The sequence below is a fragment of the Talpa occidentalis genome, unplaced genomic scaffold, assembly GCF_014898055.3.
Source record: "Talpa occidentalis isolate TD23 unplaced genomic scaffold, MPIMG_talOcc4v2.1 talOcc4.12, whole genome shotgun sequence".
NCBI classification, from domain to species: Eukaryota; Metazoa; Chordata; class Mammalia; order Eulipotyphla; family Talpidae; genus Talpa; species Talpa occidentalis.
This window is the reverse complement of record NW_023601212.1, coordinates 49,404,739-49,423,460: the sequence shown is the minus strand read 5'-3', so window position 1 is coordinate 49,423,460 and position 18,722 is coordinate 49,404,739. Positions and strand designations below refer to the sequence as shown.

The 18,722-nt window shown below is 43.3% G+C and overlaps 1 protein-coding gene and 1 pseudogene across 5 annotated transcripts in view; one reads left to right on the top strand and one right to left on the bottom strand.

The window, feature by feature from the left end:
- RGL1 (ral guanine nucleotide dissociation stimulator like 1) overlaps window positions 1-18,722 on the bottom strand; it is a 268,038-nt gene that overhangs the window by 114,341 nt on the left and 134,975 nt on the right. For 3 of the 5 annotated variants that reach the window (XM_054693404.1, XM_037506288.2, XM_054693405.1), the window contains one exon: window positions 9,336-9,446. The exons of 1 other annotated variant lie outside the window; for it this stretch is intronic. In XM_054693404.1, coding sequence (XP_054549379.1) covers window positions 9,336-9,446 — 111 coding nt within the window. Of the gene's footprint in view, window positions 1-9,335; window positions 9,447-10,441; window positions 10,587-18,722 lie in introns of those variants that run through there. One more of the 5 variants, XM_037506289.2, reaches the window with a different exon arrangement.
- LOC119241174 (NADH dehydrogenase [ubiquinone] 1 beta subcomplex subunit 2, mitochondrial-like) lies at window positions 13,699-14,110 on the top strand (annotated as a pseudogene).

The following is an 18,722-nucleotide window of genomic DNA, read 5'->3' as shown; positions in this document are numbered from 1 at the left end:
GGTTTCCTACCCTTCCTTTCCATTTTTCAGTCAGAAATAGCAAATGGAGAAGACAGACTATAGCCCATTGTCAAGAAGTAAAATATTTTTTTAAAGCATAAAAATAGAAACACCTACTAATCAACTATAATGGGAAAGGGAAGGAATTTGAAATAGGGAATATCGGGACCAGAGCAATAATTCAGTCTTAGTGCACAGGCAGTCAGAGCAAACACAACAAAAGACATTATTTCTGATCACCAGGCCTCCTAAACCCTGCCACAGCCTGTCCTCCTCCCACATGGGCAAGAGGAGAGTGACATCAGGAGCATGCCTTAAAGCCTTGCTCACACCATTCCTTACCCAAGCAATCTGATTTACATGCCACCTAAAGCTTCAGGGGTGTATGTAAGAAAGGCACCCACTCCTCTAGAAGCTTCCATGGCTAGGTTCAAAAAAGATGCTGACAATGAGCTCCTGAGGAGAGCCCTTCACTGGGAGAGCAAACTCACCATTCTAACACTGAGCAAGCACCTTCCACACAGAACACATTCAGTCCTCACAGGACTTCTGTGGGAAGGCACAGCCACTATCCACTTCTGCAGGGAGGGACTTAGGCCTGCAGAGTGCCAGTAGCTTCAAAGCTCAAGTCCACTTGGCAGAGGTGGGTTCTGAATGTAGAGCTGGGGGCTCCACAGCACAAGTTCATGACCAGAACACCAGGTGGGTAACCCTCACCCTGGGATCCTGCTGGAAATACCCATAATAAAAACAGAAGGTGCCAGGGCCTGCGAAGGGCAAAACTGAGGACAAAGAACTAAGAGCTGATTCCCCAGTCAGTTGTGATGACCCAGGTTCATTAATAAGTGGTTAAGCTATTTCTAACACACTCACCTCGAACATATAGTCATTTGATAGCCTCATCAGGAGTCATCTACATTTAGAAAGGAAATAGCAAATCCTCTCCCCATGCTTCACAAACCAACCAAATGCTTCAGATTTCCTGAATTTTTTTATTTGGAAGTATAAGTTATCTTCACAGACAATTTCAAATGTTACAATTTTAATTGGAAAAATCACAACTATAAAGTAGTTTGCTTTTAGCCCATGTCTAATTCAGTTTCATCTATTTTTACTATATCCATTAATATTCTTTCGCAGAATGAAAACTGCCCACAACTTCCAGCTCCATCCCCATGGGTGACAGAGGTTGGATTGTGAAGGTTTTAAAGAACCTCAGTTGATATGACTGCCCAAAGACAGCCTATTTTTAGTAGAAATGATTTGTTTGGGGCCTCAAATTATCTTTAGAATTATTAAACTGGAAGGTCTTAGTCTTGGCTCCACTTTTATTAAAGTTGAAAATGGGTATTCAAATCAGCAGGAAAGAAAAATAAAGAAAAGCACTTGAATTGCTCACTTCTTTATAGAAAAGAGCAAACAAACAAATGTCTGGAGGAGTTTACATGGGGTAAGATTAACTGTGGAAATGAATTCAAATGAATGGACCACAGATGGCACAAGTAATTCAATGCTAGAAAACGGAAGGTAATGAGTGCATGAGGGTGAAAAAAATATGCACCCACCACCCACCCAGCAGCGCACCCCAGCCACCACCATTACTCCCTTTGAAGTGACACCCTGCATAGCGTAAAGGAGAAGAGAGCTTTGAGGTGCAAGCAGGTCGAGCAGAGACCACACCAATGAACACAATCCACAGCTACACTCATGAAAGGACAGAAGCGTTTCTACATGTTAAGCCAAGAGGATCAGCAGTAAAGGACAGGCTCTCTCTGCACCAGACTGACCGCGCTTCCCCCAAGACCCAGAGCGTGTCTTCTACCCAACTTTGGAAAATTGTCCCACCTTTATTTCTTCCTTCCTTCCTCTATTTTCATCTTTTTAAAACTGAAAACAGTTTCTAAACAGACAAGTTAATCAGAGAAACACAATGCTGACACAATTAAGGGAAGCAAAGCAAAGTGAGAAAAAGGCAGTCTTTGATCAATTAAACCAAAGAGGCCATGGAGCGACATTACAGAGATCACCCAGTTCCTGAAAAACGGAATGTGAAAAGAGAGTTTAATTTAGGGTGGGTGTGTGTGTGTGTGTGTGTGTGTGTGTGTAAAAGAGAGAAAAAAGATGAAGATTATGGTAGTGGAAAACTAGGGAATCCTTAGATTTTACCTTTTTTTTTTATTTTATATGATGAGTCGAGCGAGCAGTCAGAGCCCCAAAAGCTGTAATGCCAGCAGTCAGGGTAAACAGTGTCAGACAGGGCTTAAGACATGGAGTAGAAGAGGGAAAAAGAACAGGCCACTAACCATAAAATTCCTTGTGTCTTTAACAACACAATTAGAAGTTTAACTGCTGTTGTCTAAAATATAACTCTCTAATCATAGTCCTGTGGGTTCCATTTTTATTCTCTCTCTGTGGCCTACAGACTCGATTTGTTTAGTTTGTAGGGAAACAGAAGACCTTTTCTTTTAAATAAAAAGGAAACTACCAGTTCTGTCCAACTTTCTGGAATCTCTGCCTTGTTCCCAGTGAGCCTGGGCTGAGATTCTGTCCCTAGATGTGACATCCCAGGCATGCCTGGGCTTGGCTATCCTGTGGGACCCTCTGGCAGGAGAGAAGGCATTTGCCAGTGGATACAGGGGAAAAGGTTGACTTGAAGTTCCTAGTACATTCATCAAATGAGAAGATGACATGGACCCCAGACAGCCAGAAGGCTTTTGACTAGTTCTTTGAAACCAGTGCTGGGGCCTAAGATCTCTGCTTCTGACAATGTCCTCTTCTCGTCATCCACTCGCTCCCCTCCACCATCTGCCCTCTTTCTTCTGCTGCCACCATTTCCACTCAGGTCCTAACCACTTACTTCCTTTGATTAGCACATTGCTCTTCTCTCCCTCTCCATCTGGCACCTTTCCAACGCATCACTCGCAGCCATCAATCATCTTTCTAAAATGCTAATCTGACCACTCTGCTAAAATTCCTTGATGAGAACCCAGCATTCAGGACCAAGCAAATACCACCCCTTAGCATATACCAGGTGCTCGGGAACATGGCAGCGCCTTTTTCTCCAGCTACCTTGGCTGTCACGTCATCACCAGTCCCCTTCTCTAGGTCTCTTGCTGAGGCCTGCACAGTGCTCCCCTCTCTGCTTCTGAGCTTCCCCTCATGCTGGGCTCTCCAACTGGGAAGTCTGTCTCTAGTGCCCCCCACATCTTCACTCAACTTCTACTCACTGTCAACTCTCCACTCAAAGCTCCTCCTTTCTGTGTGGCCTTCCTGAAGGTGTCTCTCCCCTGCCCCATCTGATTTACAGGCCAGCCCCCCAGCTCCCCTAAAACACTGAACTCTACCAGAACTGACCACACTTTACCATAATCTATTGTACTTACTGCAAGTTTCTGCCCCTCTCCGACCATTCTTAAGTTCAAGAACAAGCTGTACTTGTTATAATTTGTATTCTCAAGATTTAACATGGTGTCTGGCATCAAGTAGGCTTTTCATGAATACAAATGAATGCAATAGGAGGGTTGCTTAGCAGACGCAAATACAGATGAGAGAACCACACAGAGATGCACAACAGTGGCCAGGGGTGCACACCAGAGGCGCTTACCAGCCAAAGCCCAGAAACTGCCCGAAATGCAGACTCTACACCGACCCTGTGGAGACAGTCACACCCCCCCCCTCAACCTGGCCCTGTTGCTGGCTGAGCTTCTCTAATGGAATGAAGCCCTATTGATATCTTCCTTCCACTTCACGGATACTTCCCTTGCTCTGTTTACAGAAATCTTGATTTTTCTGTATATCATGGTAGAAATTTAAATGTTTACAGATGTTAGCTTATTTGGCATATTTTAACATAAAACGCGTAAGGCAGCCACCACGGGCCTCTGCTTACTTAGGAGAGTGGAAACTAACGGGATATGTCTGTCACGGGCAAAGGAAGTGTAGACCTGCACGAAAGGGCAGTGACAGATCCCAGGGAAATGCCAAAGGGGAAAGGCTTGGTATTTTCTGCATTGCTCTCCTTTTCCCTCTAAATTTAAAGCTCTAAGAAATTCTCCTTTTATAATTTCACAAAGGAATGAGATATATTAATAACATTGATTCAAAAGAACATGCATTTTACATGTAAGGAGTTTATGTGACTTACGTTTATTCCATTCTGCATTTTCTGGGGGTAGGTGTGTATTTTGAACTCAATTGGGTGTCTCCTAAATTGATGGACTAAAATGCTTATTCTTGATTGCATAACAAATATTCCTTAACACAGATCCCAACAGATTCTGAAAGCAGTGAAAAGACCCAACATAACCGTAGCTCAGGCAATTGAAATATATTGTTTCTTTTTTTTCTTTGTTGGTATAAGCTTCTGTATTTTTGGATTAATTATTTTAGAAACATGATCCCAAGGCCAAAGGAAAAAAAGACCAGTTGGTTAATTTAGAGATGGTGGATAGGTTTTGAAATTTACTTTCTAAAGCCTAAATTAAACATTCCAATAGACAAGAATAATGCAACCCAAGGGTCTGTTTTCCTAGATGAAAACAAGGATGAACAACTGTAAACTACAGGCTCCACTAGGGCTTATCTCCTTACATTTCTAAAATCCTGCTCCTGGGCTCTCTGGCCACACATAGCTGTAATGCTTGCCAGTGCTGTTTAACTCATGCCTTGCCTCTCTTTCTTCCACCTTCAGCAGAAGGACAAGAATATTTGGACCTCTTGCTTTTAAAACACATGGGGGATTTCTCCAGTTAATTCACTGCTGTGAATTTTTCTGTTAAAAGAATAAGCACTACCTTTGTAGCCTGCCTTGTTCTAGAAAGGGTATTAAGTCAGTTATCACTACTCAGTTGATTTTTCTCGCTCCCACACTCCCATCCTCTTCTTCATGCTTATTTTAAATGAGGAGCAACCATATATTCATATTTACCTGAACAGTTTTAGTCCTCCTAATGAGGGATGAAGCTGCATTCATTCATTCTACAAACATTTATGGGTTTATGGCATGTAGGTAGCCATCATTCCCACCTCACCAAGCTTACTATGGGGTGGGGCATACAAACTGGGAGTTACAACAGAGTGAGGTAACTACATGACTGAGAGATAGAGAATGCTTCTAGAACATTCAGCGAGGGTATCTCCTCCATCCTTGGGAGACCAGAGAATCTTTCCAGAAGTGAAGTTGGCTGAAAATTCCTAGAACTGTGTGCCATTTGAAGGCACTAGGAAAGCAAGGCCACAAAGATAACAAGTAGAGTTGATGAAAGTGGGAGTCAACTCCTCCATCCAGATGTGACAAGCAAATATGTCACCCTGCAGTGGTGACAAGTACCACTGCACCCACACAACCCAAGGACTGGCCACACAACTCACCCTATTCACTAATAATAGATTCCTGTTCCTTTTATTTTTTAATATATTCTACTTTCTCCTGTCTTGTTTCACCAGCTTTACTAGTCTCCTAGCTGTCAGGTATTTCAACTCAACCCAACAAGGAGCAATGTGGGAGTGATAAATAGGGATGTAGGAAAGGGAAACACGGCCTGCCTTCCCCCCCAGGACCTGATGACCACAGACACGTAGAACTGAGAAAAGCCACGTGACTCTCCACTGGCCTTTCCACTGCCCACAAACCTTGCAGAGTGACCAGGGTGCTACTACCAGTCCTGTTGTGGAACAGATATAGTCCCACTTTGAACTTACCCCAGGCTTGATACATTTTTCTGGACCCTGCATCTGTCATATTCTAAAGACAGCAGAACAGGCCCCTGACACCCCTACCAGTTGGCTCCTTTTCCTTCCTCCATATGAATATTCTCCCTGAAAGGTTTCACTCCCTGCTTAAACCATTTCTTCAGCGCACTGTCAGGGCACAATAATAATGGTGGAAACAAAGAAAAATAATGTTTTGACCACTGGTTCTTCCAAAACTCAATGGACAGTCTATAAGTTGATTGAATGGTTGTGTGCAACTGCTTCTCAATATCTCTGCCAATCATGAGCTTGTATCATTCTATGACATAAGCGGAATCATTTTACTTTGAGGGCGATTGCCAGGTAAAATTATCTGTCTAAGATGCTATTGGAAAGAAAGATTGAGCCAACACTTCAATAATATTTAGCTTTTCAAAGCTTTCCAGCAGAGATTGACTGTCGATAGGACAAGGTTGCAGTTACATGTGTAAGTGAACGGCCGTCCAGTTTACAACCAAAGACAGAGAGTTCTGCTTCAGAAGATCTACTGAAGGCAAAACTGAACAAACAACACACAAAAGAAAGTTCCACATGCTTGAATGGTATCACACTAAATATCTAAGGATGCATAATTATTTTGCTTTCCTTCCCAAATTGAATCTTGGTAATGTTTTCAGATCTGACTACTAGGAAATACAAAAATTGACTCAGGCTCTTAGGCTTTTGAATAAGCATGACAGACATGTAATGAGAGCTAGGCCCACCCTCCTGTGCTATGTAACTTCATACATCTCTTTGGGACACCGCACTTCACACATTAGTAATGGACAGCTCAGCCATATGCTGCCTATCTGCGCAACAAATATCTCAGTGTGTAGCTCACATCAACATTCAAGACATAAATAAGAGAAGAGAACCACATCACTCAAGTCCTGAACTGGGTGCAATATCTTCAGGGAAAGTATTCTGGGCCATGGTTGTCTTGTAGCCCAGCGTTTTCTTCCACTATGATGAAAACAGCATTAAGGTCCCAGGAAGTTCCTGATAGGACGGAACTAATCACCTGGGTTCGAATTCAGCTGCAACCACTTCCTTCCTGTGTGATTCTGGCAACCAAATTCAACTTCTCTGGGCATTAGTTTCCTCACAAGGAAGCAAAGAGCTACCCATACCACTGCCTTCCTCATAAGATTGTTGTCATATTTCAATGACACCCTCACCTCACCTCACCTCACCTCACCTCAGTCTCTAATTAACAATAAAACTAGTTACCCTGAGGAATTCTGAAAGGGTTACTGGGATTTCAGAAAACAAATATGGAGAGGCCACTCTGTCCTAAAGAAAAAGGTCTCGTAATTGCCTTGGCTCAATTGGTTGAGTCACATTTAATTAAGTCTGGAATTTCCAAGGACAAAAATGGAGCTTCTCAACAGGACACTAAGACAGGGCTGGGGAATTCCTCCAATTTGCTTCGGAGGACTGGGCCGGTTGCTGCAAACCACACTCTGCTGAAATGGCGGGGAGAATGGGGGAAGGACAGAGTCTACCACCAACTAGAACCAAATGTTTTTACAGCATCCTTCCCCTCGATACATCAGCTCCATTTCTAGCTCTGGGGTGAACCAACTTGACATTCTGTGTAAATCTGAGAATACCTGGTAGGGGGCAGAAGAGAAGTGGGGTGCAGCAAACAGGTCAGTGGCGATTACTAAATAACTGAGCATCCAAATGAACTATCTTTTGGGAGCTGGAGGGGTACAGTCTTTCCCATGACTTGCTCATTCACTGCTGTTGTATTTGGTTAAAAATGAAAACTGCTGGGCCTCCCCGGTGGCGCAGCGGGTTGAGCGCAGCGCTGTGAAGCTGTCCACAGCCTCTGCAGTGCAGGTTCGATTCCTGGCCAGCCAGGTTCGATTCCTGGCCAGCAGACATCTCCTGCCTCGCCTGCTGCTCCCCTCAGCAGTGCTTTTGGTCCATCTGCCTGTTCTGCTCCCTGTTCTATCTCTGGTGAATCCTCTCACCCTCCCGCGACTCTGGCCTGTACCCCAGCTCTTGTATAAATAAAAATAAATCTTAAAAAAAATGAAAACTGTCGCCCAACAACATCAGTGTCATTGAAAAGAGAGGAACAATCCAGCATCACAAAATGTAATGACCTTTTTGAAGAGGGCTGATTCAGAACATGTGGATCCTTTCGAAATACCTAGTGAGGCCAAACCACATCAATGCCACATTAAAATAAAATACATACACACAACCACCAAAACAAAGTGATGACTTGTCATAACTAGTTCAGTTCCCTATCAAGTCTACAGGTGATGCGCCTAATTAATTTTAAAATCATATTCTGCGTAAGGCACCTGCTTCATAATTGGAGATCTCAGGCTTTCAAAGGAAAGGTCCCACCTTTCAGATCACAACTGCAGACACCACAAATTGGAATACACCTGAGCCCCAAGGACAGGGCAGAGGAGGCCGGAGCAGAAGCCCCTGAGGAGCCCAAAGCCATGAATGCCCATGTTAGCAGAACGGGAGGGAGGAAGTCCCCATTGCTGGCCACCCCGCCTTATATTCTGGGAGCCACACGTTGCCTCCAGTCTTCACATGAGGTCCTGGGCAGTTTTGTTTTCTGTCCTCCTTCACACCTCCACCTTTGAAGGCTGCTCAAAATTCTGAATTTTCTGAAAGAAAAGTTACTGATGCCCAAAGCCAGTTGAGAGTGGAAGCCCTTGTGTAACCTGCACACCCTCAAGTCCATTGCCTGCAAAGGCTCTGTCTAGCTAGACTAAGGCCAGGTGAACCACGCTCCCTCCCCACTGCTTCATTGACCACTGCTTTCTTTCTCTAAGCCTCTGTGTCACCACTCCCTGCTTTCTCAGGGGATGACTTCTGCCTCCAGATCCAGATTTCCTTCATGCTCCCACTTGTTGCTGTTTGCCCAAGGAGTGATGCTGCCACCAAGCTTTCCATTTCTTACATCCCCTTGATTTGGAATGTGGTGAAGAATCCATTAGAGGATAACAAATAACTCACATGAGTCCACCTAATTTTTGTAGAGTCTCCATGGAAAAATCTCATCTTTGGAAGCAGCATGTCTCCAAAGGTCCAGCACACTATCCGCAGAGGCAGGGTCAGGACCCTCCTGGAGGATGCAGGAAGGGGAAACAGCGGGAAATCTGCACTCCCATATTAAGCAGATTTGGATGGCCGGTCGTCTGAGTATTCTGGGTACTTCCAAAAAGTACAGGGGTCGGGGAGGGGTTTTCAGCACAAATGGGGGAGGACAGGGAGAGGAAAAAGGCGTCAGAACTGTTTATGACTCTTGTCAAACACTGCACAGCCTTCTGGTCCTGTTGTTCGGTGTTGCTTTCTGCCACTCCACCCCTACTGTACTGGCCAAATACCTCAAGATGTTTCTAAGAGGTTCTGAATTATTGACAAACTCAGGAAAGATGCTGTAGAAAACATTAAGTACAAAAACAGACCTGTACAGCTAGTGCAAACACTTGATCATTGGCAGTTTCCTTTAGAAGGCCAAAAGAGAGGGGAGAGGAAAAAAGCCTGCCTCTGCTAAATAATAATGATATTCACAGAACAACAGACACTGCTACTCCAAAGTTCACAGTTTCTGCAGCTTTACTCACCCCTAGCCATCTTGCTCCTTTATTGGCAGCCTGTTGAATCTGGACTCTTTTGAGGGTGACATGGTAAACAGCTCCTTCCTCTACCTCTTCACCCCAGTCCTGAATCGAGCTCTGCCAGGGGATGGGATAAAAAGAAAGCAAAAAAGTTTTTTTTTTTTTTCCTCTCTGCTAACCACAATCTATCCCAGCTGCTTTGCTGCTTACACCAGCACTCCGGGCACAAGAAGGCTGTTCAAAATAAATATTACAATCAAAGCAATAGAAGACACAGCGATAGCGGGAATGCTGAGATTTTCTTGGCCCCCAGCCCTTTTCTGAGGTATCAGGATCCCTGGACTTTTCCATTTAGTTATTTTTTCCTGGTGTTGCTCACATATCTTAGGCTTTTCAGTCTTTTTGTTCCTTCTTAAAGCGACTGTGGTTTAGTCCTGATTAACTTTTCCTCCTTAAGTGAAAGGACAAATAATTCATTTGTACTTTCAGAAGTGTCTCAGTTATTCGAGCAAACTACATTTTAACCTCAGACACACAAACAAGTGTTTAAAATGCCCACGGTCCGCCTCACTCCTTGGGAAGCGAAAAGCTTCTCATGTTGTTTCTTTTCTCCTTTTATTGTTTTGGGATCCCAAAAGTTAGCGGGGCTGGAAAGCTTTTTATTTCCGTAAAATAATCTGGCAAGTGCAAAAAAAAAAAAAAAAAAAAAAAAAGGGAACACACCATCAAGTGGCTTCAAGCAAAGTGGGCGCAGCGACCCCCTGGATTTCCGAGTCCCCAGTCAAACTTTTAGTTTGTGTTAAAGAGCAACCGAGGACGCAGCAGCGCTCCGCGGGTCACCCACACTCACAACTCTTTCTCCTTCAAAGTTTTCCTGTCCTGACATCTAGCTGTCCCGGACACACCAAAGGCCACTGCTGAGAAAGTAGGGCTCGTTTAAAGGGAGCAGACGCGCAGAGAGCAAGGCGTACAAAGCAGAGTGAGAAAGCTTTAGCTCCCAAGTGTGGGCTCGGAGGGCGCCGTGCACCCCGTGTGAGCGCACAGCACGCCCAGAGAAAGCGGGAGGAGGTCCCCGCCAGAGAAGCTTGGGGAGAAGACAGAGTTCTCGTTACCATTTTAGCTTGCCAAAGCAATTTCATTCTCAGTTTTCTCTTCGGTACGTGGACGCGGCATGATGCGCCCTCTCCCAGGCAAGCGGAGTCTCCGCCGGGCTCAGCCGCGGCGCTGCAGCCCGGTCCCGCGCCCCCGGCACCCACACGCGCGCTGCCCCGCGGCTCCGCGCTCCCGCACCCGCGCGCGCGGCCCCTGCCCTGCGCCTGCCGCCCGCGCGCGCGACTGGGGCCACAAAGGAGCGCGGGGCGCAGGCGAGGGAGGGCGCCGCTGACTCCTCCCACGCCACTCCGCCGCTCCGTGATGTCAGGCTTTCCTGTTTGTGCTCGCGAGCACACTCTCCCTTTCTTCAATCCCATGGATAAGTTAACACGAATTAGTCATTTCTCCATCTCTGAAGACTGGCAAACAAGCCTTTGAAATGTGTTAGCTCTCCGGGTGGCTCGCTAGGTGTCCGAAAGCACCTATGGGAGACAGAAGCGTGCTTCTCCTCCCTGTGCTGGAAGAAAGAAAGGGAGGAAGAGTGGAGGTAGGATGGGAGAGGGTCAGAAAACGTTCTGTTATCTCCTGTTACCTACTGAATGGATGTGAAATCACAGCGACCCAGTGCGAGCAGCGAGCGATACTGGAGGCCGGGAAGTTTTTCATCATGACAAGAAAGCACTGGTCGCAGGATAGTCCAGAACCCATGTCCAGAGGCTGAACCCTGCGTCAGGGCACCACCAACAGGGGACTCTTTCTACCCATGAGGGTTAGGCTCAACAGTAATTGACCACGGGGGGTGGGGAGGGTACAAGGCAGACCGGGATTTGCAGGGACTGACAGACAGTCCTGGAGCTTCTGAGTCTTTGTGAGTCAACACCTAGGTTGAGTTGTCTGTACTGTAGAGACCCAGTGGCATGATAACTGCAGGGAATGCCTTGATGAGGACTCTGCAGGCGGGTGGGGAGGGGGAGGGCGGGATTTTATCATTATGGAAAGACCTACTATCAGGGCAAAAGATTGTGATATTTATTTTTTGATCCCTTTTTAAATCAACAGTGAGATACCAGATTCTGGCACATGCCAAAATTTCATGCCAATTACAAAAACGTTTAGGGTTTATGTATTTTAGCCTATTCACTTCCAAATAAGTTTAATCACCTTCAGATATTTTTTTTAAAGGTTTCTCATTAATCACCACCCTAAGACACAGAACTGGATTTTGGTTAGTAGTACAAATGGGACAAAGATCTACCTTATAGAATTTGAAAAAGGATTAAATGAAATATTTATACAAATCATCTAGTACAAGGTAACAAAAAAGTTCCATTGTCTTATTATTGCACTTCCTCCCAAACTGTATTTTCCCAGAGTCACTGAAAAGTTGTGTAAGTATACAGTGTGGGGACATCTGAAATGATGTCTTCTTCTTACTGAGTTACATTATAATACCAGAGAGGTATTCCAAGAATAATTATTAATATTTATATGCATACCTGATAATGTATGTGATTTTGTACAAATGCGGATTCACAAAAAAAGGGGGAGGGGGTGGCTGGTTTTATGCTAGATAGAACAATCACATATTACAATATTGAAATTTTTAAGTATTTTTTAAAAAATAATTCACCTATAGGCAGCTCAATGAATATTATCTTATTACACATACCTTTAGAATAAACTGCAACCAGTCAATTCGTAAGACAGATAAACCAGTAAGCTACTTATAACTAAGTTTGAATTTATTTACCAGATTAGCCTGGCCATGACTTGGCATGATCCTAAGTCAATTTTTATTAAAAGGAGATCAACAATGTTTTGTAGTTTTCAATCTCTCATTGCCTTGGTTATGTTTATTCCTGAGTATTTTATTCTTTTGATGCTATTATAAGTTGGATTGTTTTAATTTTATTTTTGGATTGTTTGTTGTTTAACTATAGAAATGCAACTTAATTTTTATATATTGATCTTGTGTCCTGCAACTTTCCTGAATTAATTTATTAGTTCGAACAGTTTTTGGGTTTGGGTGTGTGTGTGTGTGTGTGTGTGTGTGTGCGAGCGCGCGCGCGTGCATGTGTAGATAAATGGAAAGACATTCCAAGTTCACGGGTTGGAAAACTTAATATTGCTAATATGCCACCAACACCCAAAACAACCAACAGATTCAATGCAACCCCTATCAAACTTCCATATAATTTTTTACAGAAATAGAAAACACAACCCAAAAATTCATATGGAGTCACAGAGGACACTCTATAGCCAAAGCAATCTTGTAAGAAAAAAAACGGGGGGAGGACAAAACGGAGCCTCTTACTCTTTCTGATTTCAGAATATATCACAAAGCTACAGACTTCAAAACAGTGTGGAATTGGCATAAAGATAGACAAAATTTAATAGAGACCCCAGAAATAAACTCACACTTTTATGTTTAACTCATCTTTGACAAGGGTGCCAAGAACACACTATGGGAAAAGGATAATCTCCTCAACAAATGGTTTGGGAAAACTAGATATTCACATGCAAAAGAATGAAATTGCACACTTACCTTACACAATATACAAAAATCAAATCAAATGGACTAAAGAATTATGATTATAATAACTGATACTGTGAAACTCTTAGAATATAGAAGGGAATGCTTCATGATGTTGATCTTGGCAATTTATGGAAATAACACTAAAGGCACAGGCAACAAAAAGCAAAAATAGAAAGCAAAATTATATCAAACTAAAAGCTTCTGGACAATAAAGGAAACAGTCAATGGAGTGGAAAGGTAACATACAGAATGGAAAAATGTATGCAAACAACATATCTGATGAGTTTATGTCGATGGTGAATAAAGAACCCTGCAACTCAACTGCAAAAATAAATAATAATAGATAACCCAATTAAAAACTGGCATAGAACTTGATTAAACATTTCTCCAAAGAAGATATTTACATATCCAACTTCATTGGTTTATCAAATTCTCTTAAAGAATCTGCGCACAGCTACTTGTGTTGGCTCTCATCAGCTCTCGATTTATTGGCTCTGGTGAAACTGCTAATTGACAGGACTAATCATCAGAAAAATGCAAATCAAAGAGATATTTGCACACTATGTTCATTGTAGCACTTTTCATGTTGGCCAAGATGCGGAAACAATTCAATGTTATCAATGGATGGATAGATAAGAAAATGTGGTGTGTGTGTGTGTGTGTGTGTGTGTGTACATACACACATACAATGGAATACTATTCAGCCTTTAAAAAGAAGGAAATTTTGTGGGGGAGGCTGTCGCGGCCAGCGCTGGCATGCTGGCTCTGACATGGTGCGCGCCCTTCGTTCGCATTGGAGGCCGCCGCGCGCGAGAGGCTGGAGGCGGCGGAGTTCGTCATGCTGGCGGCGGTGTACACATCGAGCCCAGGTACAGTTTCCCCAGCTGACCAGGTTCCAGGTGATCCAGGCCGAATTCTTCAGTGCAACCATGTGGTTCTGGATTCTCTGGCGCTTTTGGCACGATTCAAATGCTGTGCTGGGTCATTTTGCATATCCACATCCTTTTCAATGGACAGATGAAGAATTAGGTATCCTTCCTGATGAAGAAGACTAAAGGTGTCGATTCAGCTCTTTACAAGTGGGAGCCAGGTGAGAAACTGAAGAAATATGGACTTCATATTGTACATTAAAGATGCAAATTAAAGTGGTTTGGTCAAGGAAAAAAAAAAAAAGAAGGAAATTTTGTTACATGTGGCAACATGGATGAATCTTAAGGACTTTATGCCAAGTGAAATAAACCAGTCACAGAAGGACAAAAACTGCATGATTCCTCTTATATGAGGTACCTAAAGTAGCTAAACTCATAGAAGCAGAAAGTAGGATGGGGGCCTCCCTGGTGCAGGGGTTAAAGTCTCAGTGCTATCAAGCTATCACCATCTAGGGCAGTATGAGTTCAATCCCTGGCCAGGGAGCTGACCCACATGGCGCAGCAGACCTCTCCTGTCTTGCCCACTACTCCCCTTAGCAGTGATTTCAGTAGATCTGCCTGTTCTGCTCACAAATCTTTCTCTGGTGAATCCTCTCAACCCCCACACCTCTGGCCTACAACCCAGTTCTTCTATACATAAATAAATAAAATAAATCTTAAAAAAAAAAAAAGAAAGTAGGGGCCTCCCTGGTGGCACAAGGAGTTAAGACACAACCTATGAAGCTATCCATAGCCACTGCAGCGCAAGTTCGATCCCCAGCCTGGGAGCTCCCCACATAGCACAGCAGACCTCTCCTGGCTAATCCGCTGCTCCCCTCAGCATTGTATTTCAGTCAATCTGCCTGTTCTGTTCCCCACTGTGTCTCTGGTGAATTCTCTCACCCCTCCACACCTCTGGCCTGTACTCCAGTTCTTATATGCATAAATAAATAAATCTTAAAAAAAAAAAAAAAGAAAGTAGAATGATGATTGCCAGGGCTGGGGGAGGGGAAGTAAGGAGTTGCTGTTTAATGTATACAAAGTTTCAGGATAGAAAAGTTCTAGAAATCTACTTTATAATGTTGAAACTAGCTAAATGTACAACTCGCTTAAAAATGCCTGCGTGAGGTTGGGGGCCCAGGGGAGATCAGTAATGATCTCTACTTAAAGCATGAGAATGCTGCTAGGATTAGTTTCATGTTGCCATATTTGGTGACAATGAGTAACAATATAAGGACCCTAAGGTATAACAGAGACAGGAGAGACATATTGAAGAGCCACAAACTGGAGGGGAAAAAAAAATTTCTTGCTTTACCATTTCACCAGAGCCAGTAAATAAAGAGCTGATAAGAGCCAACATAAGCAGCTGTTGTGCAAATTCTTTAAGAGAAGCCATCTAAAAGTGGAGAGACATAGTTTATATACTACATGCTTTCATTTATTCATTGGCCTTGATGTCAACACACTGCCCTGGATTTTACTCTACCTCTCTGACTGCAAGAAAAAGTGAAAGATATAAAAATAATGACAGAGTGTACTTACCAATGTAGGGTGACAGGGACTACTTAGTACCTGTGTGCCAGGGAAAACGATGGGACATTTTGGCATCTGAGAGACAGAGCTTGAATCCCAGCTCTGGATGACTTCCAACCAAGAGTTTGACCCTCACTTGTTACAACCTTAGTGTTCCAGTCTGTTTCCTCTCATGCTTATCATTAGTGTTAAATAAACCATACATAGAAAGCACTATTGAGTGCTTGGAACATAGGAGGCCTTGGATAAAAATGTATCTCCTTCCTTCCCTGCCCCCACATGCATTCCCTTCAGTGTAATTTTATATTCATTTACTGCCTTGGGTTCCCACTGCATGTTCTTTACGTGTTTGCTTAGCTCAGACATTGTACTGCATGACAGAAACCTAAGGGTAGTGCGAGTGTACAATGGACATCGTAGATTTATAAATACTTAAAAATTTGTCTTGAACATGGTGATATCAGCACAAGATGGTAAGAAATGGGAAATCCTGGGTTTTGTCCTCAAACTCAATGCTGGACTGTCACGCCCTGTGCCCAATCAAAGGTTTGGAGGAAAATAGCTTAGTGTCCTAAGAGAGTGATAACAACAACAGTTAAGAAAAGCACACGAGCAAGAGGTGAGGATTCTCCATCCACCCCTAGGACTGCTGGGTATGTATCGCCTCTATCGCCTGGATCCCTGACCTGAAAGAAGAGTCTGAAAAGCTTTCCCATTTTTGACTAGAATTGATCAGAGCCATTTGCAATAGGTCCTTATAGTTCTATCTCCTTTAGTTCCCTAAACACTTTTAGTGGAGGACATAATCAAATAAATCTGTTAATCCTCGATGTCTGCCACCAACACTATCAAAGTAGTCACTACTTCATCTTTTCAATGTCTCTATGAGATGGTTCCCCCACCCTTCAGGCCTGCAGGTTGTATTGCTCACCTGTTAACTTTCCATGTTCAGCTCCCCACTATCAACAGGGCATCTTGCTATGGTTGTTTTTTTTTTAGCTATGCTAACTAGGGTTGCCCCGTTCACCTCCTCTTTGCTTGAACTTTCAACTGTGCTTTGCAAAGGGTAAATAACCACTCATGAGTGGTCAAAAATGAACAGTCCTCCAAATACTCCTTAAGCAGTAGACAGTGTCTTCCATTTTCTGAGGACACAAAGTCATTTTATGAATTATCACAGAGATAAGCATCACATTTTATTCATTATCACAGGTACCTTAGCTTAAAAGGTATAAGCTAAAATGCCCCGATGCTGTTATTAGGGTCTCCTATTTAGACAAGCAAATTACAAGCCAATTTTAGATGGGCCTACAACTAAAGGAGATACTGCCCTACGGGATAGGAAAATGGAGCCAGAAGAAACATAAATAACACTCAACAGACAGCAGGCCAAAGGCAGAGGACTCCTCTGACCATGATGGCAAACATTTGTCAACTAATATTTACCAATTGTTGGTGGTTACTCTTAATTGTTGATGATGCACTCCTCAGGAGGAAGTTGGTTAGGGAATGCTGTTTGTAACTTGAGCTAATAAGCATTATTACCTCATCTAATTACAGATTTCTGTAAAAGCAACAAGGCCAGCCAGCAGAAATTTGTTCACAGGATTGAAAAGATCAAAACATATAGCAATCAACTCTGCATAATGCAGGATCTGTGTGATCTATAAAGAAACAGTCTGCAAAGAGGGAGCTGGGCAACCTGACGCCATGAAGGACTTTGACCAAGATTCTGGAAAGAGGGACTGGGCAAGTAGCCAAATCATATCTTGTTTCAGGGCTAAAGGAACATCCTTTTCCCATAATAATGACACTGAAATGGTATGAAAACCGAAATAAACTATATTTACTAAACATGGTGGCTAAGAGCGGTGGCTCCTTTGTCAGAGCCAGCTAGATTTCTGTCCAAGATGCATCATTTCTCTCTGAGGCAAAGTCTGAAACATCTGTAAACTGATAAAAATGGGGCCTCCCTGGTGGCACAGGTGGTTGAAAGCCATGCTGTGAAGCTGTCCGCAGTCTCTGCAGTCCGGGTTCTATCCCGGCTGGCCAGGAAGAATCCCACATGGTGAAGCAGACCTCTCCTGCCTTGCCCGCTGCTCCCCTCAGCAGTGTATTTCGTCAGTCTGCCTGCTCTGTTCCCCACTCTGTCTCTGGTGAATCCTCTCACCCTCCCGCACATCTGGCCTATACCCCGGTTCTTGTATAAAAATAAATAAATATTAAAAAAAACTGATAAAAATGGATTATCCATATCAAGTCTTTAGCATAATATCCAACACCATGGTTAATAAGTAATTCTATCTGTCTATATCTATCTACCTACCTACATACCTATCATAATCATGATCATCAGTAGTAGCAGAAGTCAAGTTAAGGAATTTACAAAAGCTACAGGAGACTGACTATATTAAAAACCAGACCCACATATGGATTGCATCAAGATTTTTGCAGCTAGGAGCCAAATCTTTCTGATATACAGAACCCAGAAATAACCATAAGCTCCACAAACTGTTGGGTCAATTAAGATCTACTGAGCTGATACCAGGCACAGAACAATGCTGGGCTGGTATTTTTGCCCGTTGGATCCATCTCCACTCAGTCACCTGCACAATCCTTTAGCACCACCATACCACCCCCTCCTGTTCTCACATCCCTCCAGCAACTCTCACTGCTGAAGATAAAAACATAAAGCCTTTGCGTCTCCGAAATGGCTTTGCCCGGATTGGCCCCTGGCTTCTTCTCCAACCTCCATCCTCTCCAATTCATTTATGCTCTTTCAGCTCCACCCACCCATCTTCTTTTAGTGTTTTGAAATTTTCAGCCTCTGTCCCATCATAGAGCTTTTGGACCCGTGCTTCTCCCTTCGGTGGCCGTTCCTCCCTCTCCTCCTTTCCCACCTTGGTTATAATTCCCTTTTATATGCTCTCTTGGTGCCATGTTCCTCTACTTACATCTCCATCTATAAAGCAGTTGAAATTGTGCATTTAATTGTGTGATTATTTGATGTCTGTTTTCCACAAATATTATGAAAGCAGAGGTGATATCAGTTCTTCCTCATGATTGTGTTCTAACAGCTTCTACTGGGCCTAGCACATAGTAGCTGCTCGATAAAAAAAAAACTGATTTGACCTCTAGATACATAAAGGTCTAGCTGTAAGTTCAGTGAGTGTTTTCTAATTGTTGTTAAAAGATATTTAAAAAAAAACTTATTGTGTCTAATTTAAAGTTGCCCTGTACTCTAAAAGGAGAAACGGGACCTAAAGGAAATAAACAAAACATGATTTTACAAAGTCACAGATCAGCAAGAACAAGATAAGAACA